The 26,902-nt window shown below is 44.8% G+C and overlaps 1 protein-coding gene across 1 annotated transcript; it reads left to right on the top strand.

Annotated features, from left to right (window-relative positions):
* Positions 1-284: 284 nt before the first annotated feature.
* On the top strand, positions 285-26,277 carry dipk2ab (divergent protein kinase domain 2Ab). The gene is made up of 4 exons (XM_084340518.1): positions 285-747; positions 6,866-7,751; positions 20,275-20,578; positions 24,106-26,277. Exons 2-4 carry the CDS (start codon positions 7,098-7,100, stop codon positions 24,450-24,452), a joined length of 1,305 nt encoding a protein of 434 aa, XP_084196644.1. The 5' UTR covers positions 285-747; positions 6,866-7,097; the 3' UTR covers positions 24,453-26,277.
* The last annotated feature ends 625 nt before the right edge of the window (positions 26,278-26,902 follow it).

Below are 26,902 nucleotides of genomic sequence, written 5' to 3'. Positions count from 1 at the left end.
TTTTTTTTCCTACATGAAGCTGTTTTTTTCTGATCACATTACCGCACTGCATCTCCGTTACAGTTTAATTCTAGATTATGTCTTTATTATTTTCCACTTTTAAAAAAACAACAACAACAACAACAACAAATGCTTTTAGGCTAATGGAGGCACTGGGAAAAAATAGAAATTTGGCCAAACTTTGCTCCGGGGGCGGCGATCCAGACGAGACAATATTAGAACAATCGCTTAGCAACCGCGGCCGTAAACGCGCAGCGGGTGTCGCAAAGCCTAAAGAGGCTGGTGTTGAAAAGAGTCGAAACAGAACCCATTGTGGTGTTGGAGAGGAGTGAGCTGCCGCCGGAGACAAGAAGAAAAGAGGCAATTCCCTGACCACAAAGGGACTCATGATACGCGGACAGATACGGACGACAATGCACAACACGGACGCTGTTTTCTTTTGTGAGGAGGACCGCGTCGTCCGGTCGGAAAGAGCCGGTATATGAAGAGTTAAGACTCGACATCCCAACTGTTTATTTCAGCAGCTAGCAGGCTAGCTGGCTAGATACCTAGGAGCTAGAAATGGGGAGCCCGTGTGAGTTTGCATGATAGAGATCTCCGTCGAGCTTTGAAGAAGCTGTTTTCGGGTTTCAGATACTGTCGGCGGTGATTTCAAGTGTCCGTCGTGCACAACTTTGAAGAATGATATCAACGGAGCGCTAAGCAATTCACTACACTACAGACCCGGAGAGGAAAAAAGTCATACAGGTTTGTTTCACAGTTTTCTTTTGCAGCCCGTGTCCACAATGAACTAAGCCTCTAACAACGTTTTATCGGCACAATGGGACTTAAAGGAGTCGCTTTTACGCCACTTAGCCCAGCCTCGACTTTATTAGGCAAATGAAGAAATTAAAAATAAAAAAAAATTGTATGTTTAATGTATGGATTAACGTAAAAAATGGTGTTTGACACGCAGAGCGTCACGGTTTCCTCCTCCAGAAATGATTCAGTGATCAGATAACAAAAAGTAGACGACGTTGTTTTTAGAAACGAGCGGTCTTATCAGATGCCCACATCCGCTGAACTGTGACAGGAAGTTTATTATTACTGCCAAAAGAGCTCATGGTGGTGTTGTCGGCTGCATGTCAAACTGACCGCCGTCTTAATTATTTCTTTGATGAGGAAATATTAGCCACGTCCATCACAGGTACCTGAACGCAACTTAATGTCAGCCAAACAGGAGAATACTAGTCACAACACTGCAATGTAGTGTCGTCATGCTCAGGCAGGTGTGGATAAGGTGATGGTGTGCTGTCACTTGAACTTAATTCCCTGGATGCAGATTATAAAGCAGTGTTATTTACAGCCTACAGGCACTATTATGATCTCAGATGCGTTCAGAGGAGGCATTTTCTGCAACGAAACACGTTTTTGCGTTGCTACCAAATTACTTGGCTCTTCAGTTTTTTCACTGCTCATAAACTATACACCTCAACAGGTCTCCACTTGGCCAACGTGATTTGGATTGATTTGCTTTGTATTTGCCCTCCTCCTTGGCGTGTGCAAACAGCAGGTTTTGCCTCTTGCACATCGGGAGGAGAGGCACAGGCGCTGGAAATGAATGCATAATTTGCAATAATAGCTAAATTGACTTGACCATGAGATTTTGTGCGATTGTATGACGAGGCTCTCTGCAAACTTCTGCCCTTGATTTCTTCAAGGGAAAAATAGATTACCGCAACAGTCATACTGTTCCAGAAAAGGGCTTATTATAAGTCCTGAGGAATTTCTTTTTACAGTCTAATGAATAGAAGGGGCTGCTTAGAATTAATTTTTTCCATATCAGGAGACTAATTGTGGAGCCTTTCTGCAAGGTTAGACGACAAGGGATCAATGAAAATAGACTGTTACACTTAAGACGTTCTGCTGGTGGTTGATTTGAATGTTTCTCAGTGCTCAGCAGGGGTACGTCTAGTAATTGTGGCCTAAAAGCTCCCACAGGGGCTGTATTTTTTAGTTTCTGCCCTCCAAACTAAACAAGTCATACTCGGATGAGGCAACTCATACAACAGATGGAGCTGGATTGGGAATGACCTTAGATGAAATAATCAATGTCTGTCAGGTAATCAATTTATCTCCCTCCCACTCCAAACACATTTCCCATCAGTTTAAACCGAAGCTTGTTTTGATAGCTTGTTTTAATCAGGCTTCACTTGGATGACATATCTGTTTTGCAATAGCATTAACATGAGATTTCAGTGCATGACAACTTTTCAAACTTCCTCAGAGCGATGCTGGCTTGTGAAATTATGCAGCTGTTTAAATTAAACAAAACTAGCGTGTTATCGGCTGTCGAATCCAGAGCAGGTCTTCCCAGTCCAAGTGTGTCCTTCCTTTCCGAACAGCTGCGGCAGTTTGGCGCAAAGCAGATACCATTGATATTCTCATTAAAACCTCTAGCATTCTGTTTGGGCCAGAGACGAATGGACTAATGTTCATGTGGGGATGCTGCTAATTGGCGCTTATATTCCGAGGACTCAATTTTCCATTAGGCATGCGAATGTTCCCGTCATTTGTATCTATCCATCACTGTCTACGTGTTTGCTGAACTGAGGCAATCCGGCTGTGGCTGAATGTTTTTGTGATCAAACATTATTGACTCCCCCAGTCAATAACCTTGGCAACGGTAGTTCCTCTCTCCAGCTAGAGCCGCACATTGCAATAGAATCGGGATGCGGGGGGAGAGGCTGGGTCAGAGGAGGCTTTTTCCGAGCTTTGAGTATGGCTCGGTGGTAATGCTCGCGGTCTCCGGGGGTAGACACGTTCGTGTGTGTTTGTGTGCGTCCATTCAGCGATGGAGAAGTGCTGCTTTGTATTCAAGTGATCTCTCTCCATTCATTCCCATCACAAGTGCAATACCTCAAAGTTTCTCTCACCTTGCTGTCCATTAGCTATACGTTAGCTTTATCTCTCCTCTCCATTTTTTTTTTCAACTCCTCCACTGTATTCCAGTCCTATCCATCACTTTCTCTTTGTGGTTTTTAATTTTTTTTTGCACTTCCACTGGAATTAATCAAGCATGTTCATATGTGGCTTGACTTCATTATATCCTAATGAAGTTTAGCCTCAGGTGCGGTGAAGGAAATGGGTTAGCCCAAGAGTAGCCTTGCCCTTGTACGTCATTATCTGAAACCAGTTTTGCACAATGAGCTGTGGAACAGATTATGCAAGAAAGAAATTTCCCTTTCAAGCCCCCTTTTCTTATCTGGGTTATTCTGTCAAAATCTAAGTTTAATAAAAGTTGAAATATTAGGATATTAGGATGTCATCTTCTTCTATCTCGACCTTTGTCATTCTGTTTCAAGCTAACATGGGGCCTATTGCTTCATCTTGCGCCTTTTCTGTCCCAGTAATGAGCCATTTTGCGGCTCTTAACATCTGCCAAACTTGGAGCATTTTGAATGCGAGACTCATCTCCCATGCATGAGGAGTCAGGCATCCTTTGATTTGCCCTCTTTTCTTTGCCTCTCTTTCGAAGCGCTCACCGCAGTACTTTGTAGACTGAGTACGCTGGAAAAACTTTCTTACCCCAGATTTGGCAGAGGCTGTGTATGAGGAGAGGTAATTTGGTGCTTATTCCAAACAGGGTTTTCCTCTCGGTATTGTGCATCCCTCCTCCTCGCAGAGCGAAGAGCGAGCAGAGGCACCGTGGGGGAGGAATGGGGCTAATTTAAAACACAAGTTTTCTGCGGGCACAATGAGGTTTGGCCAAAAGAAAACACCGCATTAAATTTTGCTGCCCCTCTATTCCGACGGGTAACATCTGTCAGAGTACAAAGCATCTGGCTGTAATTAAAGCTTTAAGTGAACTTTACCCTTGTCAAAAACCTGAGTAGGTAACATTGCCATAGAAATTTTTGAAGTCTGCCTTCCTCTCTGCACGTCCTGTTAAATAACACTCAGCCACGGGGTGGCATACAGCATTAGACAGCAAGGGAGTTAAATAAATGTTTTTGCAGGTGTAAAATTCACAAGAAGCCGTCTAGTAGGGCAATTACTAGGGAAAAATATCCCCTTCTTAAATGAGCATGCCATCCTTAAAAGAAAGCAGAATGTTTTGGTCTCATTCATGCTATTACTCTGCAGCGGCAGCAGCAGGCTTTAAAAAATGCAATCTACTAGCATTTTAAATTCTTATATTCTCTATTTGCGTGCTAAACAAAAGTACAGGATCAAGAATAAGCCATCAGTGGCTGATTCGTGCATTTCAGTGTCAACATTTCTAAGCATTTTAACACCCCGATTGTCTCTCATTAACAGAAATGAAAAGTACAGCGCGTATCTTATCCTGTCGCTCCAGCAGTTAGTGTGGTCATTGACATAATCCAGGTAACGCTCCACAATTGAGGCCTAACAGTTTCTCTGGAGAGGAGGACGAAGCTATGCATCCACTCCGTTTCATCCTCCAGCTCGTGCATCTCATTACTCAGCAGCATCGGGGCCTTGTTCGAGGCTTGTTACAGCTCGCCCTTTCCCCTTGTCAGGTGAAGAGGTGATCATCTCCTCGGCCTGGCTGAGGTTGTGTTTTTGTGCTCTTCGAGCCCTTTGCTGACCTTTTGTTAAATCTCATATCTGCTCCCAAGACCGTGCACCCACGTTTGTGCTGTGACTGCCTGTGTCAAATGCTAAATGGCACTTGAATCAAGATTTTATAGTGACTTTTCAGTTTTCCCCCTCAAGCAATCAGCTTCCTCTCGCTCCCTCTAGTAGAAGGCACACATCCTTTACACTGCAGTTGAAATTGTATTTGTTAGTCATACAGATTTTGTTTCTTTTATTTCCCAAGTCCCAATCCATCTTCCTTTCCCAGTTTAATATGAATATCTTGTACAATTTGAATGCTTTTTCTTTTTTTTTAGCCAGACACTATTAAATTATTGTGTTACTGTTCTTTTTAGCTCATTCTGAATTGGTGCAGCCGAGAGGTTATTTGGTTATTGTTCATTTATCACACTGGAGGCATTCTGTTGAAGTCAGCTCGATGTGGACCTACAGGTTCTTTTATTTAGCTCGCCAAATGAAATGCTGTTTCAATCAAAATGCATGAAGAATTATCTTTTGTACCGTTTTTCCTCTGAGATACCACAGGTTAATGTGGGCGTGAAGTGGTATATTCAAAAAGTGTCTTCCAAATGAGTCATTCATAAAGCCTAAAATTACATTACCATTTCCATTGTGCTTCATTATAATGATAAAATAAATAAATAAGAAGATGCCGTCCCCTGTCTTGGGAAATTGTGACACATTAAGATTCATAGTTGCTATTTGGTCGAGTGTAATTGAGTTCAAAAAATGATTTAAGATCCGCTTCCATTTAAATGATGTAAAGTAAGTATGCCACTGTCATTATCCCTATCTTATTTATGACACATTGCACACGCGTGAGTCACATTGCTTGAGATTTGATAGAAAAAAAACGCCTTCTCATATTTTTCCTTTCCTTCAAAAAAAAAAAAAAAAGTTATGTAGTGCAGCTGTCTGTTTGGATATGGTCTATTTTTACATTAGTGATGTTGGCCTGATCTGCTCGAGGTATTTTCAGACAGAGGTGTGAGGTAAGAACTGGTGTATTCAGCGTCTTATCTGACACTCCACAGCCGTACATCTCTCACAACCGCTGCTCTCTTGGCTGCCTTCACCCCCCCCGTCTGTCTTTCCAGATCTCCGCCACTTCGATCTGTAAAGCAAAACGCAAGGAAGCCATCGACATGAACACTAATCACACTAGTGTGCCTGCTCGTTAGCCATGCCCTCTCAAGTCAGCTGTTCTAATAGGCATGTCCTAATGAGCTCTAATTGAGGATGGCTAATTTGCATGGCCGGAGTCATTGTCTTTCTTAAAGCGACTTAGAAGACTTACAAGACTCATTGCTAAAAAGCTGACTGGGGGGGGCCTGACATGGCTTCATCATGGGCAGACCATGGGGGGCACGAGAGCTTTGTTCACGTACAGTGAGCACAGATTGTCGTCTCTTTCTCCCACGCGTAGTCCGTGCCAGTCCCTTCTCTGCTGATGTCGATATGTCTAGTGGAGGGTATTCACGGATTTTTCTTCCCCCTCAACCACTGATGTTATTTTAGTGACACCAGCCATTTTCAAAGAAACAACTTCAAAGTGTGATTAAAAGGAAGCAGGGCAAGTCTGATCAAAGGTTAAACTACGCACAGCGTGACTCTCTTCACAATGCAGCAAGATTTCTCCATTTGAAGCGAGACGAAAAAAAATCTGAGCTCAGTGTAACTGTTGAGGTATGCAGACGGCGTGTTATTTTGCTGTGCATCGGAGGAAAAGTGATGGATACTTCTGTAGCTGCAGAGGGAGGTCCACTGAGGAATCATCCTCAGAGTGCAGCACTTTTTATTTATACTAGGAAAGGATGTTGTACATTTCCTCTTAATTTGATCACTGACACTTTATCCCCCCCCCCCTCTTTTCCATACTTTTATTTATCTTTCTTATATTGGGGGAGTATACAAGAAGTGATTTCCCAGAGAGAAAAGTCTCAAACAGGCACAGGCAGGTTTATTGCATTGGCTGTGGGCCATCTCATTTCTGCTCAAAAAGTAATGAAATCTCTCAAATGACCCAAGCAATTCAAATTTGTGAGACGATTTCATATGCCAGAGAAAGTGCCTCTTTGTTATATAGGAGGAATCGCGTGTTAGGACTAAGGTGTTCAAGTTGCAAGCCCAGCAGAAGAAAAATTAAATTCTCTTCACTTGTTATCCGTGACCAAAAGGGTCAATTTTGGTGTTATGAAAAGTGGATTTTTTAATTTTCCCTGATGTAATGAGTTCTCCTCTCTCTTTGCTTGCTTGATTTCAGGCCCACTGGCTCGAGATTCCTCACAAACACCAAGAAGGGAGAACATGACTCACTGGCCTCTGCCGGAGACTGGCACGGGGCAGCTGTGCCAACCTCGCCCCTGCCTGCCACTTTAGAAGCTCCCCCCCAGTACACCATGACGGAGAGGCATTGAGGTTGGCTCCCTGACGATCATCTCAATACCTCTCCTCCTCCCTATCCCTCAAGAACCCCCCTGCCCCCTATCCCCATCATGCTGCGTTTCCTGCCTCTCAAACTTGGTCGCCTGTACCGCTGTCTGAAGCTCTTGCTGGTGGTGGGATTGTTTGTCATCCTGTTGATGAACACCCACAACCTGTTCGCCTCCTTCCAGAAGAATGAACTCACTGACAGACGCTTCATCAACCTCAACAAGTGTCCCGCCTGCTTTGGCACTAGCTGGTGCCGCAAATTCATGAACGGTCAGGTTTCCTTCGAGACCTGGGGTCGCCTACGATTCCTAGACGTTTTCAATGTCAAGAATGTTTACTTTGCCCAGTACGGTGAGCCCAGAGAGGGCACCCGTCGCGTGGTGCTCAAACGACTTGGCTCCAACCAGGAGCTGGCTGAGATAGACCAGAAAATCTGCAAGAGGGCCACAGGCAGGCCGCGCTGTGACCTCATCCAGGCGATGTACAAGACTGAATTCGCCCGGATCAATGGCGACGTTCGTCTGCTCACCCCAGAGGTGGTGGAGGGCTGGTCAGACCTGGTGCACTGCCCCTCTCAGAGGCTGCTGGACCGGGTAGTCCGCAGGTACGCTGAGACCAAAGACTCAGGCAGCTTCCTGCTGAAGAACCTCAAGGACACAGAGAGAATGCAGCTGCTCATGACCTTGGCATTCAACCCAGAACCACTCGTATTACAGGTAATGTCCGTTCAAACATCTTTTTATTTTATGTTGTGCGTTTTCAAGACTTGAGCTGTTTACAGAATCATGCGTATGTGAACCCATTCGAGGCTTTAAGGTTATTTTTTTTATTTTTTGCTGAGTGATGTCTGAGTATTATGGTCTTTTGAAGAAAATCTTGCATCTTGATAAAGAGATGTCTGTCAGCTGATCTGTTGCACCAGGTGTTTTTCCGACTAGTTGATAAGCCACGGTTCCTGGATTACCTTTTTCTACAAAGAGGATAAGAGCATCAGTACAAAGCAAGCCAGGGTGTTGGCCCACAAAGCCCCCAGTAAATTACAGGCTGGGAATCCTCCTTTTCCTTCCTCTTCCATAGATCTGAGACGAGCCATTACACCCTCCCTAAACTCTAGGCTACACGACCGCTATCTGGAGCACGAATATTCCTCTGCTTAGAATAGAGATGGGTTTAAAGAGCTGTGGCCTCCCAAAAGATGAGAGATTTTGGCTGGCGGCAATACTGCATATTTAACACTATATGTAGGGCGGTTTTGAATTATTCAAGGACGCATCTGTAAATGGTCCAAGTTGTTTTTAATTTTAATATACGTCCATGTCCACTGGATTCTCGTCATCTGCCAGAGACAGCTTGGGAAGGGGTCTCTTACGCAGCTGCTGAGTGGTACCAGCATAAATAATCTCGATCTTTCACTCAATCATCCAGAAAGTCTTTTCAGTTCAGCATTACAATACAAGAAAAGAAGATTAAGTTGTAATTTACAACTTGATAGAACTGAAAAAAACTGTTTCCAATAAAGTTGCACTGCAAATGTGCTTGCAAACGTTATAAATACTCTCGCTTGTCACCAGGTTTTAAGTAAAATGACAACAAATTTCTCTTCTGCTATCGTACATGTCAAAGCCACCATACTGTATATCATATAAGCACAACCCGCAGCCTTTATGCCACTAATTTACAAGCGGCCAATCAATTTCAATTTCAACCTGGCATTGACTGTGTCTCGTGACGGGACAGAACAACAATGGTCATGGCCTGTATAGACAGTCAATAACTTAACGCTGACCTACAACCCCCCCGCTACACATAGGGCTGCACACCTCCGGGCATTTCAGAGGACAAAAGGCGAATCAGCCTTTTAGTCCGGTCAATCTATAAAATCTGATTAGCCATGTGTGGTCGCTTGCCCTCCCCCTTCTTTCCTTTCTCCTCTTTCCTTTCTTTTTACGCCTTTCTTCTATCTGTGTCACCCTCCCTTATATTTTCCTGTGTACGCTCCACAAACTCTGGACAGATAATTCCATCAGTGTTTTTAATACCATTATGCCCCAGTTCAGAGGCTCTGTGAATCACCCCCCTCCATCCTTATCTTGCACATGGCTACAGACATCACACACACATCATGCATTGTCCGCAGCTCTCTACACTCCCCACTCATTGTAGCCTATGCATGTTTACAGAGAGACTCATGAATTTTTGAGCTCATCCTGAACTTGTGACCTGCAGGCTTAAAGAACGAACTGTAGGGTCTGTGTGTGTGCACCAGGCCCGGGGCAACAGATGGTGGGGCATAGGGAGGGTGTGGATGGATAATATACAAAAAAAAAAAATGTGCCAGACATCTCAGAGATTCACAGATCCTGAGTGCCTCGAGTGTTCGTCAGCATCACTGAGCTCAAAAGATGAAGAGAAAATTTGCTGAGAGACCCCTATACAAGGTTGGGCAGCAGTAGACCATAAAGAATTAATGGCGTCTATAGAGATTGAACAGGAGATGTGCTGCACTACAACACCTTGGTCTCCTTTTTTGCCAGAGGTTAGGGGACTGGTTTGAACACAAGGCAGAGGAATGTGTTTTATGACCAGTTATTTAATGAAACCTGATCCTTATTTCAACTATTTATCACTCTGTCTTCTCGTCAGGCGTAGAGCGACGCTTAATTTTGTTGTAGTTAAAATTCTCTTCATGTTGGAGAGACCTGTATCACTCGGTGTATAATTTAAGTTTGCTATATTTAGTGTAAATTATTCCCCACTGTCTTTGGTGGGTGCCAGTGTTGTGATTTGGTTTTTTTCCTCTATCTCTTTCCTCTGGCTTCATACAGTTGTATAATGCCAATAACATTTCTGCTGTCTGCACAGTGAGCTGCACTCTCTCTTCGAAAGGCTTCTGTTTCCAGTCTTTTTGAAGCCACAGGCAGTAAATCGGCCCTGTTTCACCATGAGAAACCAGACCTTCTTTGTCAGTGGGAAACAATCTGCTGTGCTGTTTCGGGTCCGGCCAACAATGCATTTTCTGTGTGCAGTGCGGTACACAAGCGCACACGCATACATGCATACACACACGCACGCACACACATGCATACACACACACACAAACCCACCCCCACTTATCTGTCACGTGGTAGACAGTTTGGCTTTGGGGAATACATATTTTTGGAAGACAAAATGACGACAGTCAAACAAGAAAATCCTTGTGCAGTGAGAGGTACCTTATGAAACTTCATATGTTTTCTCTCTTATTTCCTCTTAACCAGTGCTGTTTATTTCTCAGGGCTTCAACGATAACTTGGCCTGGAAAGGCTTCTCTGTTACTGTGATAAATCTACTAAGTGTCAAGAGTTTGCCTCTTTGCCAAGCAGAGAAATTACCTGATGCGGTTTAATTTTACCTCTTATTCGACAATAACTTCGTTTGCATGAAAAGCGTGTAATAAATTCTTCTCATTTTCTGCTGGCTGGAACCTTATTTGCCATCCTTGGCTGCTCTCCCTCAGCTAGATGACTCACTGATTCATCAGGTGATGGTTATGTTTGATGGAGTACATCTGGCCCAACCTTAAATTAGTTCGATTTGGCCTAGTCCTCCCTTCCAAATCATTAAGCTGCGCGAGCTAGCCAGAAGCATGTGACTGCACTCGCACCCTTTTTGGTCCTCAGCCCTGTGTTGCTCAGTGAAGCTGAGAATCGGATGTGACAGGCCTCTGGGGTTAACTCAGTCATCTCCTCTAGACTCTGTGCTCTCCCAGACACCCCTCTCCCTCTTTCTTCTACCGTCTCTCCCCACTTTCCACAGATCCACCTCCTCATTCAACACCCCGCCCTCACCTGACACAGAGACACTCTCGTCAGAAGGCATGAGCCTCTCACGCAACACTGTCTGTTTTTTCCCAGAAACACAGACGTCTGACACTGATACTAAATCGGAGTAGAGACAGTGGAGCGAGATTAGATGGATGACCTTATCTCCTCTTCCTCCGAAGATTTCTGACAGCAGCATTTTAACGCAAATGTGAAAGTAAACATTCGCAGCGCTTTGAGCAAACACACTGGCAGCTTGTTTGAATTTTTTGAAACTGGGGGGATGCCTCTTTGGTATGCTGTTGATTTAATGAGGCTCTGCATAATCTATTACGACGCTCATCCACTTTGGGAATCTAAGCCAAAGTAAATGGTATAAATTCTGGGTTTTTCTGGCGCAGAGTGAGGCAAAGGTGGAACCTGAGCTGACCCACTGAACCCTTGATTTATTTCTAATAGGAAAATAAATTTGAATGCACCAGACCAAAAGCAGATGGAAGTGCCACCTGCCTACACCAGCTATTAGTCAGCTAATCTTACAGCTTTGTAAGTGGTGTTTCATATATAATGCAACGAGCGTAGACAAACAATAATTATTACCAAAAATCTTTTTCAAATACCACCTTATCTGTTACACAAAAGCAGTTATTTTTACGGTGTGATGCATAAAATATACATTGGAAACCCAGGAAAACTAATACTTTTTTATTGAATGTATAGTAATAACTCATGTATTTATGAAGGTTAATTGTTTTCTTTTATTGGTTTGTGTCAGAGGCTATACAAGTAGTCTTTGGTAGTGTTGTATTGGATTCAGTAATCCCAAACATCCTTAAATGTCTTGTTTGTTTTGTTTTTTTAAATGTGCTGGAATCAGAAAATTTTGGCAACGGTTTAATCGAGACGGTTGGCAATTAATTTACAAGTAGACCACTGATTGATTAATCCGTGTCATTCCATTACGGTGGTCAATTATGAGAAACACAGAAGCTAAGATGGATGGAATGGTAGACAACTTCTACAACACAGTCATGTTTTTGCAAAGGATGTGCATAATTTGAGTCTTTATATTGTCTGTGCGTGCAATCTTATGGTCAGGCTTTCTGGGTCATGCCTCTTTACAAAGCGGATCAAAGCCTGTTTTGTTTTTAGTTTTATTTATTTCTTTTCATTTAATCACAGACACTGCATGCTATCCCGGCTTAAGTGAGAGCCCTCTGTCTCTTAGGCCGGCTCAGTGGCTGAGGTCCACCGGTAAATAGTATTTAAGTTGCTAGTCTGTGATTAGAACCTTTTGTTTTTGGGTCTGGGGGATTGTGGCACTCTTAGCACATAAGAGAGGAGGCTGTGTACGCCGCTTAACCCTGCTTCAAGTGCTCCCAAACCCCCTTTCATTATTCTTATAGGCCTTTGTGTACAGACTGAATCCTGTTAGGATAAGACAGGGAGTTATCTGGGCCCGACTCCCCTCTTTTGGCTGCCCTCACTGGATGGAGGCCCTGGTGGAAAGGGGAGAAGAGAAGGAGGAGGAGAGGAGCGGAGGGTCTGTGTGAGTGAGTGTGTGTTGTACAAGCCAGAGCCTTGTGGTGTTTTCCCCCCATTTGAATGAGCCAGACTGCTTGTGTTACCATAATCCTTTCTCTCTTTCTCCCGCTCTCCAAACACACACATACACACACATGCATGACAGCTGTGTTTGGTTAGGTAAATGCCTGTGGCTAACCCCCACCTCCCAACCCTAGTCATCCCACCCACCCGCTCCTTTTTTAGACACCCCCCACCACCACCCCAGCTTCCTACTGTTACACTCTGCACCCCAACCTACCTCATGCCCAGCTCCTGAAGACGCAGTTCTGCAATGCTGGAAGGTCTAACCTCATTCACAACTCTCACCAGGCCCCTTAAGATGGCCAATATGGATCAGTAACGAGTGGCTCTTTAATGTGCCGCGTCCCCATGAGAGCCTAGGGCCTTATGGTAGAGCAAGAGTATGCTTTTTAGCCCAGCAGCTTGCCTGCAGTAATAAAATTGTCCACTGCATTAAAGCGTCAGGTACCTACTGCCTGTCAGAAAATATGAGAGGTCAGGGATATACTCACAAGTTTCATCATGACATAATATTGAATTGATTCGATTGATTCGATTGAAATCGAAAAGTGTAAATTTCAGCTCAGTCAACTGTCAAGGAGACAAAACTATTAGTTTTTTTGCCAGACAGCCTGTATGCACGTTTCTTTAGCCTCAAAATGTAAAAATAGAGTAGCTAATATTAACGTAGCAAGAGCAACAAGTTAGCAAAGTGCAGAGTCAGATCCCTGTTTACCAGTTGAGCCATCCTTTCTCTAAAACCCCAAATATTTTCACACTGCGGATTTATTCCCGAGAGGGGCGTAAAAATCCTCACCTCTTCTTTGTCTTGGCCGCTTGCCATTACCTGCTGGCGCTAGCACTGTTTGAATGGTGGAAGGACAAGGAGACAAAGATGTGCCAGGGAATTTTTTTTAAATAAGGGCCTATCTTAGATAGAGCTTTAACAAATAAACAACTATTAAATTAATAGCCAGTGATTCTGATAAAGGATTAATCAGTTTGATTCTCTGGTTCCAGCTTCTTTAATGTGACTATTTTCTGGTTTCTTTACTCCTCTATGACAGTAAACTGAATGTCTTCCGGTGCGGGTCTTTTTTTTTAAACCTTTTTCTGGATCTGAATGGTCCTGTTTTCACTTTGCATCAATGATATTGGATCTTTAAGCATTGAATTGATACAGTACACCAATCCAGATTGATGAATTATTACAGCATTTGTTCTCAGCATTTGCACCTTTTGCAAATGGCAAAACAACTTTATTCAACCAACCTGCTCTCTGCAGTGTAGATGTTAAGGGAAGTGGTCATAGGCTGCCACCTTTTATTATGTTAGTTGAAGTATTTTCTAGTACGCGAGATACTTAATTGCTCCTTGTAGGGAAAATCCTCTCTCTGTTCACCCAGAGAGGTTAGAGTGCATCGTCCCCAATCACATCGCCACCCGGCTGCCCCCGAGATAATTGGCGCCTGCACTGAAATACACAACCCTTGATGTCGGCCTCAAACCCGCAGCCCTCAGGTCTCAGGCCAAGCTTCACTTTGGTTCCTCCCCAGCCATGTGGGCGGCAATACCACCTAGACTGAGTCAACACCACTGCCTATGACTTAATACATTCCTCGTCTTCCAGTGGAGGGGATTTATGAGGTGGCTCTGTGCTCCATGGCTCAGGTTCAGGTCGGCAAAGGGTTTCGGCTATCAGCTTAGTGGCGGAGTGTGTACTAGCAACCCCGAGCTGCACTGTCCTGTGCTCTCATTCCTCATCCTGCTCTCATTCTCTCTCTACAACCCATTTCTATCAGCGCTCGGCGGGGCTCACTGAATCATGTGCGTGCTCTTTCCTTCTGTGCTCTGCAGGCCGACCGTATGTGGTCTCACTCTCTCCGTCTACCTGACCTCTGAGTTTTTATTTCTCATCTGAGCCCAGTGTTTGTTGACCTCTTACTTTCTTATTGGCTCTGACTTCACTACACACTCGCGCGCACACAACCCAGCAGTCCTTTCTAGTTTCAGTCTTCTTCATTCAATGATTTTCCTGTTTCCCAGGACTGCTGCCAGCTCTACACACTGTGACTTTGCACTCTTTGAACCCCATGTCTGGTAAAGAAAGAGGCATGGCCTATTCTAAATTCAGATACATACGCTTAACAGTCTCTGTCTCTTCCTGCGCTTCATTCTCTTTTACAGGCAGACACGCACTCTCTCTCCTCAGCTTGGTGCTCTGACTAGGCATTTCCTGGCTTGCACGTCTGTAACAGACAGCATCACTGCCCTGTACTGCAGGTTTTGGGGGATGAACAAAGGGAGAGGGGGGGGAAAGCGGGGTTAGCGGGAGAAGCGGCAGCAGCGGGAGACAAGAGCAAAAGAGAAGAAAGGGATAGCGCCATGTGTGCCAGGATGAGGAGTTAGTGCCGGCTCCCCTGTGGGGCCTGAGCTCTTGCTGCAGACCGGCCGACTGGATTTTAAACTTAAATGGGCAGCAAAATGCCAGACGGGGCTCGCCACACATCCTCCAGAAACATGAGGTCAACGGGAGAGCAGCACAGAAAAGCAATGTGTTGTTTTTTTTTTCCAAGTCCAGCTTGGCAGCCCCAACCTTGCAAAGCAGATGTGACTCCTTCTTAACGCTAAGCCCTTTTTTTTTGATAAACAGGCTGAATATTGTTCATTTTGCAACATCAAGGTTGAGGGGAGTTTTTTGTTGTTGTTGTTGTTGTTGTTGTTGTTCACTGAACGCGTCTGTCCGCCACGCTTCCTCAACTTTACCTTTTGATCCCCGGACTCCTGACAAGTCCTGTCTCAACGTGTTTGCTATGAAGCAGTGGAGCTCTGTTGAGAATAGAAAATGTTGAGAATTCACACCACACCCTGCTTAGGGCTGTAACAAGCTGCACACATGAAACACTTCGGTGGCAAACTACTAATTTCCTTTTCGCTGTAAGTAGTTGTGGTTGCAGGATGAAGGCAACCGGTTCCTTTAAGTCGCAGCTCTGTGCGTCCATTGTATTCGCGTGTGTGTGTGCGCGCCTGTATGTATGTGTGTTTGATTGACCAGTGTTCTTTGCAGGACAGCCAAGGCAATATCTTGGGAGCCGCTCATGTTTACTCGGCCCCTGAATAGAGGTTGTTATCAGCCCTGGTCACGTTGCATGTTCTCATTCACACGCACTTGGTAACAGTTTCACATAGACACACACATGCACAAAGGGCCTCTTTCGAACTCTCACTCACACACACATACGCCCACACCCTCCCCCGAGTGGCCCAGTAGAAGGGCATGCCTTTGTCAGCAGATGTCAGGACGCAGGTGTGTGTTCCTGTGCCTCTCGCTCCATTCGTTTCATCCTCTCCTCCAGAGGCTGCCCATTTGTCTGTGGCCCTGTTTCATTTCAGCCCACTCCAATCTCCCCCCATGGGGACGCCAGTGTGTCTGTTGTATTACAGGGAGGGGAGTGAAAAACACAACCCCCTCCTCCTCTCCAGTCAATGCAACTGTATTGCGCCGGCACAACCTTTAAGATTGGATTAGTCAGACTCGGGCCTAGAAGTCACTGCGAGGTTGCTTTTAATGAGACGATTCTGTTTTGGTCTGTTTTCCACCCTCGCTTTCATTGTCTCTCGAGCCAGGCTCATTATTTCTGTAACACTGCAAGAAATTCTTGCAAAGAAATTTGTATGTAAAGTAAGAACATTTAGCACCAAGCTCTATAAGTTAAAGGGTTTTGCCAAGCAGGACATAAAAAAAAAGGTTTTTATCCAATGATGGGAACAAGAAGTGATAAGACCTTTAAAGCAGTAAAAGTCGCCGGGATGTGTCATTGGCAGTTCTGCACCCTCAGCAGTTTTTCAATAGCATAACATTATTGGGAGTCGACTGGTAAAATTCACTACCTGTGCAGCACACACACACACACAAAAGCGCACACACATATACCGTACCTCCCATTTCTGCTCAGAGATAGCGAGGTGGATGTAACATTAGGCTGGGCTTTCCAATTTATTTCGCCCACACCCACCTCAACGCCTCATTGCAGACTTTAATGACTTCTGCAGAGTAACCGTTTAAAGAGCGCTAAGGGAGAATGATTGGTGGGACACACGGAGTATTTATCAACCTCTGCAATAGGTGAATCCAAAGCTCAGGTGCCCACTTCCATGTGCCTGCCTACACTGTTGAGTAGTTCTCACCTTTAGACTTATTGCATATGAAATTTAAATATAGGAAGCTCATAAAGATGGCACCTAGGTATGAGTTGTTAAGACTCCGGTAATGAGCCTGTCAGTGAGAGCAGTGAATGAGCGACATCTATGTTAAGAGCCGCGGACGAGGGTCGGACAGACATGAAGGCGTTCTCATAACAGTCGTTGACAGTGTCTGAAAGTAGCCTCAGGGCATTCATCCTTCTCCTCCCTCTCATCAGCCATCCCCCCCATCTGCCGTCGCTCTACTTTTGCTCCCATTCAGGCAGCAACCTGACAACAAAGAGAGAGATGTGTTTAGCAGGCAGGTCTTTGCTGGTTTATTCCTCCTGTCCACTGGAGCGGAGAAGTGAAAGACACTCTGTTTGTCTCTGCTGTTTGCTGTCTCCATCGTACTTTCCCCTCTACCCCTAGCACCACCACCCCATCCTCGCATCTATCCATCCGCCCTGCAGGGGTGAGAGAGGGAGGATGGTGTTTTTACAAAGCAGGTTTAGCCGTAGCATTGGACATGCTAAGTTTTGGCAACAAGACCAAGAGCTGCTTAGAGTTGCCGCAACATAAAGCGATCTGAGGTTTGAATCTGGGTCAAAGGGAAGCAGGCCTAATAGGGATGTACCACCAACTGATCCAGCTTCAACCTAATCTTTCTATACCAACTTCAGAAATTAGATAGCCATTTTAGATATTTAGCCTGTTTACTCACTAATCCCAAAATCTCTTGTAGGATTGCCTGTCTGCTATAAACATCCAGTAGTCTGGGATTGTCTACTTTCCAGTCAGTACTGTATATTTGGGAGTGCAGTCAGCCCACCATTATCCTTTTGTTTCCTATCATCTGCTGGAATTGTTCACCTTTTTTGGACATGTCGGCTGTCAGGTGTGCTCTATCAGAAAATGTAGAGGAAGGCTGTTGAGCTAAGAGTTTTAGGGTAAGTTGCAGTGAGTCATTGCCAAGTCTGTCAGGCACAGAAAGACAGACGGACAGGCTGCTGGAAGCCAGTAGTAGTGCTTCCTGGACAGACTTTTGTCTGGCCCACAATTGATTGGGTCACCTAGGGGAAATGGGCTCGACCAACACTGCATTGCATGCGACTTATCATTGTCCTCCTCCTCTTGGTGGTGCATCTTTCTTCAAACTGATGGGAACAAGAGATACGCTTAAGGTATAGATTTACACCACTGAAACAGACTGTGCTATAAGTCAGCTGCTTTGTTTCTGTAACGATTGCAAAAGGTTGCGAGTCATAATTGTTGCTTCAAGATCTTGATTATCTTATTATCAATATAACTCCAAGGTTGATTTCCATTGAAGGACACTTTGCTAGGTATTCTTAGCCTTCGTTGCATCTTTTCTTGTAGCACCAGTGGGATCCCTACACTGTGGCCTTCAATACATTTAGTTAATTATAGCCCTGGTCAAGGGATGTAATAAAGGAGCTTAAGAGCAGCATAGCTTGAAGAGTGTTTGAGATAGAAATGTCTGTCAGCACCAATTATTGGCTGTGTTTCTATCAAATTGTTGAGCGAATTTGAAGCAGACTTTCGAAATTTTGCAGCAAAGAGGAAGAGAAAGACATTGTGAATTAGGCACGCTCTAATCAACCTAGTCTTGTCAGAAGTTGGTGATATAGACTACATTACACATGGTTGCAACAAAGTAGAAAAAGTAGAGGTCACAAACCGGAAAACAAAACACCGGTTGTTTGCCAACCGCCAATAAGCCTAAAAGCGGATCGATGATGTGAATTAAATGTTCACTCCTTCAGAACTTATTCGGAATAGGTGTTTCCATCACCATTTAAGCACGTTAAAGGATGAGTTTCCTTGAAAACGAAAATTCAGTCACCCTCATGCCATTGGAAATTAGTTGTGACGCTCTAGAAATGTCTTGTGGACCATGAAACGTCACCCTCTGTCGTGAAGCTCCAGCAACTGAAGTGGCTGGATCCTTGCACATAAAAATACATTGGCAGAAACAAGACTACACAAGGCAACAAGGCTATTACATGTGCATTAGTTAACCTGAAAATAAGTGCACAGTCATCTGTTCACCGGAGCCCTTGTTTCTTTGTCACATGCATCCCCTCGGTAACTCAGTCTTTATTTTGCTGGCGTCCAGCTGTTGTTTTTTAAGACCCAGCAGCTGCGTGGCCAGCGGGGGGTTAAAATGTATGTTTTTAAATAATTTGTATTTCATTAAAGTTTAAAAAGGAGTCAGGGCATCCATGCATATTTAAAACCCCTCTCTCAACAGAAATTGAAAGCCGGTGAAGTATTGAATTACCGAGAGTGTAACGTGAAACTCAACATTCATAGTAGTTCACACCTTACCTGCAGTGACACGGTGTGTTCCCTGCTATATCTCCATTGCAGTTTCAGGAGGGGAGGGCTACTGAGGCTCCTGTGAAACATGAGCACTCCTGATTCTCTGCCCGTGTCTGTGCGACGGCTTCCTGCCAGAGCCAGCAGCCTAGGAGAGATTTGTTACATAGGAATTGTGGACTATCATTAAGCTAGCGTATGGCCGGGTGTTTATTGTGAAAGATAGCAGCCTATGGCAGGGGGGTTTTATTGTGAAAGATGTGAGCTTATCACTCGCAGCTAAACTTGTGTGGGCTGCAAAAAATGGGGGATTTCATTCTATTATTTTCCATTAATTTGTCCACCCGCTGTGATAGCCTGTGGCAATGAAATGGACCAGGAGAAAAGAAAGTGATTTAAGGAAAGTGTGAGACAGCTGAGCTCATGGAGAGAGATTGAAGCGGTAAAGAGACGTACAGAATCCAGTCTCTTAGCAGCCTGGCACGTTTGCCGAATGCAGCTGTTTCACTCTCATTTAAGTTGTCTCTATGTGTCTTTGTGTGTGTGTGTGTGTGTGTGTGTGTGTGTTTGCCTGTGCAGTTGTCACCACTCGTCTTCGAGTGATGGCAGATGACGGAGCGTGCACGCCTGTTTTTGTTTGTCTTTAATAAAGTCAAGTAAATCTGACAGGGATCGAGGGTGATACCACTACTTCCTGCTAGCGGTGTTACTGTGTTATTATTAATCAGCCTTAACCTGTAATACACAGTGATTTCTTGTCAGCAGGCCCAAACTGCATTAACTCGGTCAGCCAACATCATGCAGCAGTTTAAATCGCCCCGCTGCTGCCTCACAACACATAAGGCTTCCCTGCTAACTGCTGCTACCACAAATCACCTCCTATCAGTTCTCTGGGAGCACCGAGTACAGCAGCGCACACCAGCTCATAGCTGTAGGGCTTTAACACAAACGGGCTCTTTTCTTTTATTAAATTTAATCCATTATACCCAGTGCTGGCTCCGTTTCATGTGATCCTTTGGCAGATTTTCAACTATTGTGCTTAGAGTTGTGTTTCAAAAATTACCCAAGTCTGCACACAGCAACTTTGTGTTTGGCATCTGGGTTTGTTTTTTTTTCGTCTGTCTCTCTTCATTGAGAAAACTGATTTAAGTGCAAGTTAAATAAATGTTTTCTGACAGTATGAAGGTTCTCACTATTTATGTGTTAGCCTCTGCCTTTCAAAGCCAATGGGGGTATTTCTGTCTTTCTTTCAGCCAACTAAACATCACACCGCCTGACTTCTTTTTATCTGTGTTTTTAAACCGTTTTCTGTTCTCATCTGTTTCAGAGCTTTCCGTCAGACGAGGGGTGGCCGTTCGCCAAGTACCTGGGAGCCTGTGGGCGCGTGGTAGCTGTCAACTACGTGGGCGAGGAGCTGTGGAGCTTCTACAACGCACCCTGGGAGAAGAGGGTGGACTTGGCACGCCAGCTGATGGACATTGCCGAGCAGCTCACCAACAACGACTTTGAGTTCGCCCTCTACCTGCTCGACGTCAGCTTCGACAACTTCGCGGTCGGCCCGCGCGACGGCAAGGTCATCGTCGTCGACGCCGAGAACGTCCTCGTGGCGGACAAAAGGCTGATCAAGCAGAGTGAGTGGTGGCGTCAATCATTACCTGTACACGTGTGCTGTCTGTGTGTGTATGTGGGTGTTTGTACATATGTCTGTGAGTAATGCCTAGTTCATCTTTTTTCCCAGTTGCCATGACAATTCCTTTTTGTACGTGAACATGAATCACATCTTTAAGCATTGCCACTTCTGGAGCCACATATGAAGAAAAATACTCATACTCATTTTTACAGGACAGGATTTATATTAACACTCACTTAAATTATGGAGCCGTCTCTCGTGTTTTTATACCTGTGTAAAATTGGTGCTTCACTGAAAGTGTAAAAAGTCATAATTAACCATTGATTTTATTCATCACATGTCTACTCATACAGTTTTGGTTCCTCTCCTTCCCCGAATAGACTTCCTCAAAGGCCAGAGTGTGACGCAAACACTGACCACAGTTCAGATTCTCTAGAAAACACTGCACTCTGCGTCCCAACCCTAACTACCAACTGTAGCTTATGAGGCAGTGATAAAGGTTCGAGGAAAGGTCTCGAGGGACGGGCGGCTGCGGGCTAATATGCACATGCTTTGAGCCTCCTCCCTTCTAAGAATACACTCCTCAAGCACCCCTTCTGCCTCCGACACGCTCGTCCCCATCAAAGCAAAGATCTGTTGGATAACAAGTCATCTCCACTGCCCTAGTTCCCCCCCTCCCCCTTCGAATAAACCTCATAACAAGGACAGAGCGAGCTATACATCACACACTCGGTGTGGCAGGTTCCCACCCCTCCATCCCCCTTCCTAGGGCTACTTCAAAGAGAGGGACGACCACCCAGTCAGGCTCTTAGATTTGTCCCTTCCTGCAGAAATCCTATTAAAGTGATAAACTGTTGTGTCGCTAGGTGTTGAGGTTCCACCATTGTGCCGTGTGACAGATATGAACTATTGTCTGGGTGTGTGAATGTGTGTGTGCATGTGTGTGTGTGTGTGTGTACTTTGAGGGGAAGTATTGTGATGAATCTATCACGAGATAAAGTGCCGCTTTGCCGAATTACAAGATCTGACACCAGACAAGCGCAAATAGATGTACAACATGTCAAGGGTCTCCAGCATGCCCTGTATTTTTCCCCCTCTGATTGTACTTCCTGTATGATTATTATGGTGTGTGTGTGTGCTTGTGAGTGTGCGCACCTTATTGCCTATAGCTGCAATTTTCCACCCCGTCACAGTAGCCCTTTGCAAGTCCTGCAGCACAATCCAGGTTGAGACTCTCTTTGTCTGGCCGACACATTTGGAGCTTGACAACTCAAGCTGCTTAGCCTAGCTGTTCGTAGTTTAAGCCTGAGGAATGTTTACGTGCTCCTTGTCTGTTTGCCTGTTGGATCTGTCTGTGTGTGTGCCAAGCGGCAGGAGGCGCCGCGCGCCGAAGAGGGGATGACTACGGTAATGAGCATTGCGAGGTCACCGCCATGTGTCGGACAGCAGTAGGAAATAGGCGCGGTAACCTCCCAAGGCTCGGCAGGCAGAAAATCCAATCCCCACAATTAGAGCCTGAGATTGAAAGAGAGTAAAACTGTGTGGTGTGGATCTCATCAGTCTAAACTGAGGCCAATTGATTTGCAAATCAAACACGCAGAACGCTGCGCGCGGTCCCACCCTCTCGTTAGTGCTATCCATATTGATGCGGCAGGTTTTGGCAAGGTAAAGGAAAAAAAAATGTGTTCAAGTCGTGCCATGTGTTTGCACAGTCCAGCGGTGCGAAAGGAACCATTCCCCATCATTGACTTTATAGCGTTTGAGGATGGTTTCACCCCCAGTGGTTTTTGGAAACGCATGCTGTATAATGTAACACACACTTCACTCACTCTCATTCTCTTCTCTCCCCGACACGGTCGCTCGCTGGCTTACACAAACACACACAATTGAGACGGCACTTGAAACACACACACACACACACAGTATCTCTCTTTCAATAATGCACACTAACACAGGCATGCATTGTTAAAACCGGCTCGTACTCTTGAATGCCACTAGTAAGGCCACGCTAACAAGCATTTCAGGCCCAATGTCCCTTCTCCATGTAGCCCTGGGAAGGCAGGGGAGTGAGGTGAATGTATACAAGTCGGACCTGAGCTCCTTAACATGGACGGTACCGGAGACACAGGAGATGAGAGAGGCTGTCCTCGCCTACTCATTTGAATTGGAAATGATTTCGTTTGCTTTGGAAATGTTCTAGCTTTGTTAAACTCAGGTCTGCAGTGAGAGTGAAACAGAGGGGGATTGTGGTGCAAGTAAATAGACCTCAAAATTCTTTTAGCCTTTAGTTGAGCCTTAAAGTTTGGTGGTTTTTTTGCTCATCGTTGTCCTTGAGTATGAGCCCTCTCCTCCCTTCCTGTGCTTTTTAGGTTCTGACTGCCGTGTGTGTGTCTGTGTGTGTCTGTGTGTGTGGGAGGTTGGGGTGTATGTGCATGTCCGCTAGTGCAGAGAAAAAGAATGGGACACTCTCCCGATGCCATCTGTCAATCAGTACCGAGGTGTGATGCATGGCCAGCTCCGAAACATTAATTGCCTTCACCTCACCTTGCTGCCTGCGCACTCGCATCTCTTTATGTATGTGTGTGTGCGCGTGTGTGCTTGTGGCACGCATACACAGGCAGATCCATCTTCATCACCTACGCTGATTGAGGTTGATGTGCCCCTCCTCTTCGGGGGGTCCACAGAGGGCCCCTTGCTAACAGGGCAGCGCCGGGTGTTGATTGAGTTGTTCTGATGAGCCAGAGGAGAAGTGCATTACAACGCTGATACACTGATTATGTGTTAGCATCCTCTGGGTCCAACCCCACCTCCACCACCTCCCAACAATGTTATTGATCTGCTTTTTAATGCACAAACCAATAGCTCTCTCATCATTCCAGGTTATTTTCTTGGCTCTCTCCAATCCTCTAAAGAGAAAAAGCAATGTGAAATGAGCTGGAGAAGGAACTTTATTTGCTCAATAAATCTGGAAAGTGGTTCATTTCTGTCAAATGAAACGGTAGATGAGTTGTTTGGCGGTGTGCTTTGAAAAAGAATTTCCTGTTAGTGCCCCGTGGGACGTCAGAAGTGCCACCTCGGCCCGGCCAGCTTTATTTCTCGGGTAAAATGCTCTAACCTTTAAGAAATAGTTATTCTTCACGATCTGACGCAGCCAAGTAGTTGGTTAAAATCGGTTATGCTACAAATTTCCCATCAATAGCTGTAGCTGAAAAGAAAAAATGCTTTTTAAAATGTTAACTGTATTAGGTTGAATTCCAAGTATATAAATGCATTTTTATCTTTCATGAAAGGATGTTTTTGCTGTTTGGTTTTGATCAGACAAAGTTTGCAGCCCGACACATCCATATCTGATTACATATTCAACTTGTGAAGGCTGTAGGAAACAAGCTTATGACCCAATAAATGCCTTTTATATATTTTTAATGAATGTTGTGCACCTATGACTCTGTTAATATTATTGAATATTTTTTATGATAGGTATGTTTTTATTGTGGTGTGGTCATTTTATTGTCTCTCCGTCTCTCGCAGACAAGCCAGAGAGCTACGACGTATGGTACGAGAGCCGCTTCGAGGAGTGCGACAGGGAGGCCTGCCTGTCTTTCTCCAAGGACTCCCTTTGTTCCAGGGTCACCGTGGACCACAACTACTATGCCGTGTGCCAGAACCTGCTGTCGCGGTACGCTACGTGGCGGGGCACCACCGGAGGCCTCCTCCACGACCCCCCCGCCCACATAGCCAAAGATGGACAACTCGAGGCCCTGCTGGACGAGTGCACCAAACCCAAAAAGCGCTACGGCCGCTTCCAGGCGGCCAAGGAACTGCGCGAATACCTCACGCAGCTAGCTGCCGCTTCCTCCTCGGCCACAGCCAGGTAATGAATGGAGTCGGCGTTTAGCCTGACACACTGACTGACTGGATCCTGTACTCTTTATCTCCGAACTCTCCAGATCCTGGTTCTTGTACATGATGTCATTTGCTCCCCTTTGTGCGCTGGAGCTGGAAGGTGTTAGAGGTCTTGCATCAGGAAGTGTAAGAATCAAACTTCAAAGCAGATTTGTTAAAGCTCCGGCTTTTACTTGACTTTGCCCCCAAGTGTGGCGCTAAGAGATTCTGGTTAGAACCAGGAAAGAGGGGATAGAGGTAACCTTTCCTCTCCCAGGGTGGGCTGCCATCCTTAGGTGTGGAGGTGAGAAAGGGCTCCAGTAAACGCATCCTTCACTGGAACCAGGCTAACGCAAAGCAGAACATCCAAGCAACAACAGCAGCAGCAGCAACAGCAGCCCTGACCACATCCATCCTCCCGTTCACTCCCCAATCTATCAGAACTGTTGTGTTTCATGACATTGAATCCTAACACCTGTTACATTTTGCCCCCAGGATCTCTTGTTTGTTTTTTTTTTATGTTTTTTTTTTTTCCAGGGCTGAATTTAAGTAGATTGGTGCGTTTACATTTTTGCTGTGCCATGGCTTTTCTTTTTTTTCCCCTCTGTAGCATGGCTGCAGGGAAGGCGAAGGTAGCATGAATCTCCTGCTGTCAGGCAGTTGGGGGAAGGTGGAGAGGAGGTGCAGGAGGTTGGGGCTTTCATGCAGGAGAAAAGAAAACCCTTGACGGCGATATAAGTCTAATTTCCTGCTACTCCAATCAATCACTTGATTTCCAGGTTCCAAGATTGTGGCAATCATCTTTTTTTTTTTTCTTTTTTTTTTTTTCAAGTGTGTGTTTTTGTTTTTGTTTTAAATAGGAAACCGAGAGAGTGAGACAGCTGCACATAGGAAAAGGAAGGGAATGATTGGACAGCGGTGGTCCCTTGATGCAGATGTGCCTATACCAAAGAGGCTATATATAATATTAAGAACCCTGAGCAGTACAGAGTGATGGCACCTTTCCCTCCAGTTGTCCAAAGGAACTGTAATGTGTACACAATCTCATATGAGCTTGCAGGCCTGCATGCTGATTTTTTCATTTTCCAATAAGAACCTAATCCAGAGGTACTCAAGTCGAAACCTTTCTTCAACAAGGTAAAACAAAAAAAAAAGTCTTGACTAAACAAAAGTTGGCAATGAAGTGATTCTCAAGAGGACTAGAAACACAATAAAGCAGCGTAGTAGTGGCCTCCAGTGCCAAATTCCCTTTAAATGTCTGTAATTGATAAATGAATCCTGTTGTCAAACTTCTCCCACTAGCATTGAGTGCTGTAAGCTCGATCAAGCAAATGTGAAAAAAGGGGGAAATGAAAATATTCTAAATTACCTCCCTGCTCCAGAGCTGGCTTCTGACCTGCACTTTTAAAAATTTTGCAGCCCCAAAAAAACATCCTGCTGAATATTTAAACACCACTTAGAGGTTGGGTTGATTTTACACTCTGTGGACCAAGGAATTAAAGCGTAAATATAGGCTCATTTGGTAATGGATTATGAGAGATCTTACACAAACAACCTTTAAAAAGAAAAAAAAAGAAATCTCCCTCTTGGGCTGTATATGTTTTGTAGGTCATCTGTCTTGATGTTGTGAATCAGACTCTAAATGCCCAGTGGAGTGTTGTGTAGCACGGTCAATAATCAAGTAAATATGAGCCACTCCATCTGCGGGGAGAACTAGAAAGCAAGGCGGTTGCTTATTTGGCCTTCTGCAAGACCCGGGGCACTGATGTGACCCTTGTCAGTAACGGAAAAGCAATAAAGAGAAGTTTGGCGAATGGATTTCTGGTTTTGAACCCTCTCTATGTTGTGTCAGATACGTTTCTGTTTCCCCTGTCTGGACAATGTTGAACCTGGAGGGATTTGTACGTGCGTGAACTAACTGTCCACTTTTGTACTGTAATTTCTTTTGAGTATTATATCAGCATTGTCTGATTTTTCCTGTGCCTTTCATTCAAAAGTTGTATTTACAACTTTTAGTGGGTTTAAATATTAAAAATAAAAGAAGATATATATATATATATATATAGATATATTCATTTCCGCTTTGTGTGGACTCTTCTTGACTCTGTCTCAATTTTCTTTTCATTATTTCCCATGTAAGTTACAGGCGATTTGGCGCCAGTTCCCACTGCCTTTTAAAATTTAATTCACTGTGGCACAGCTGGATGTCAGTGTTTGCCAATTCCCTTTCCTTTTTTCTCTTTCCTCCTCCACGGTTTTGATCTTTCATATCTTCATCTTTCCTCTAATTTGGAGCCTTGCCCGACTTCCCTTTGTTGTGCTCTCCACTCCGCGAGGATGCGAGTCCTTCTCTTTCATCCACATTTGGGGAGATCATTTTTGAAACGGTTTTCCGCTGCAGTGTGGAATTTTGTCTGCATTTTATTTCCGGTAGATTACATTT

Source organism: Pagrus pagrus (assembly GCF_965226575.1).
Source record: "Pagrus pagrus genome assembly, chromosome: 20".
Taxonomy (NCBI): domain Eukaryota; kingdom Metazoa; phylum Chordata; class Actinopteri; order Spariformes; family Sparidae; genus Pagrus; species Pagrus pagrus.
This window is presented reverse-complemented; position numbering and strand designations above follow the sequence as displayed.

Excerpts from the sequence above, each read along its gene's own strand:
- dipk2ab (XM_084340518.1), top strand. The coding sequence starts at position 7,098 with ATGCTGCGTTTCCTGCCTCTCAAACTTGGTCGCCTGTACCGCTGTCTG. Across the intron at positions 7,752-20,274 it reads CAGAACCACTCGTATTACAG|AGCTTTCCGTCAGACGAGGG; the intron begins GTAATGTCCGTT and ends CATCTGTTTCAG. Across the intron at positions 20,579-24,105 it reads CAAAAGGCTGATCAAGCAGA|ACAAGCCAGAGAGCTACGAC; the intron begins GTGAGTGGTGGC and ends CGTCTCTCGCAG.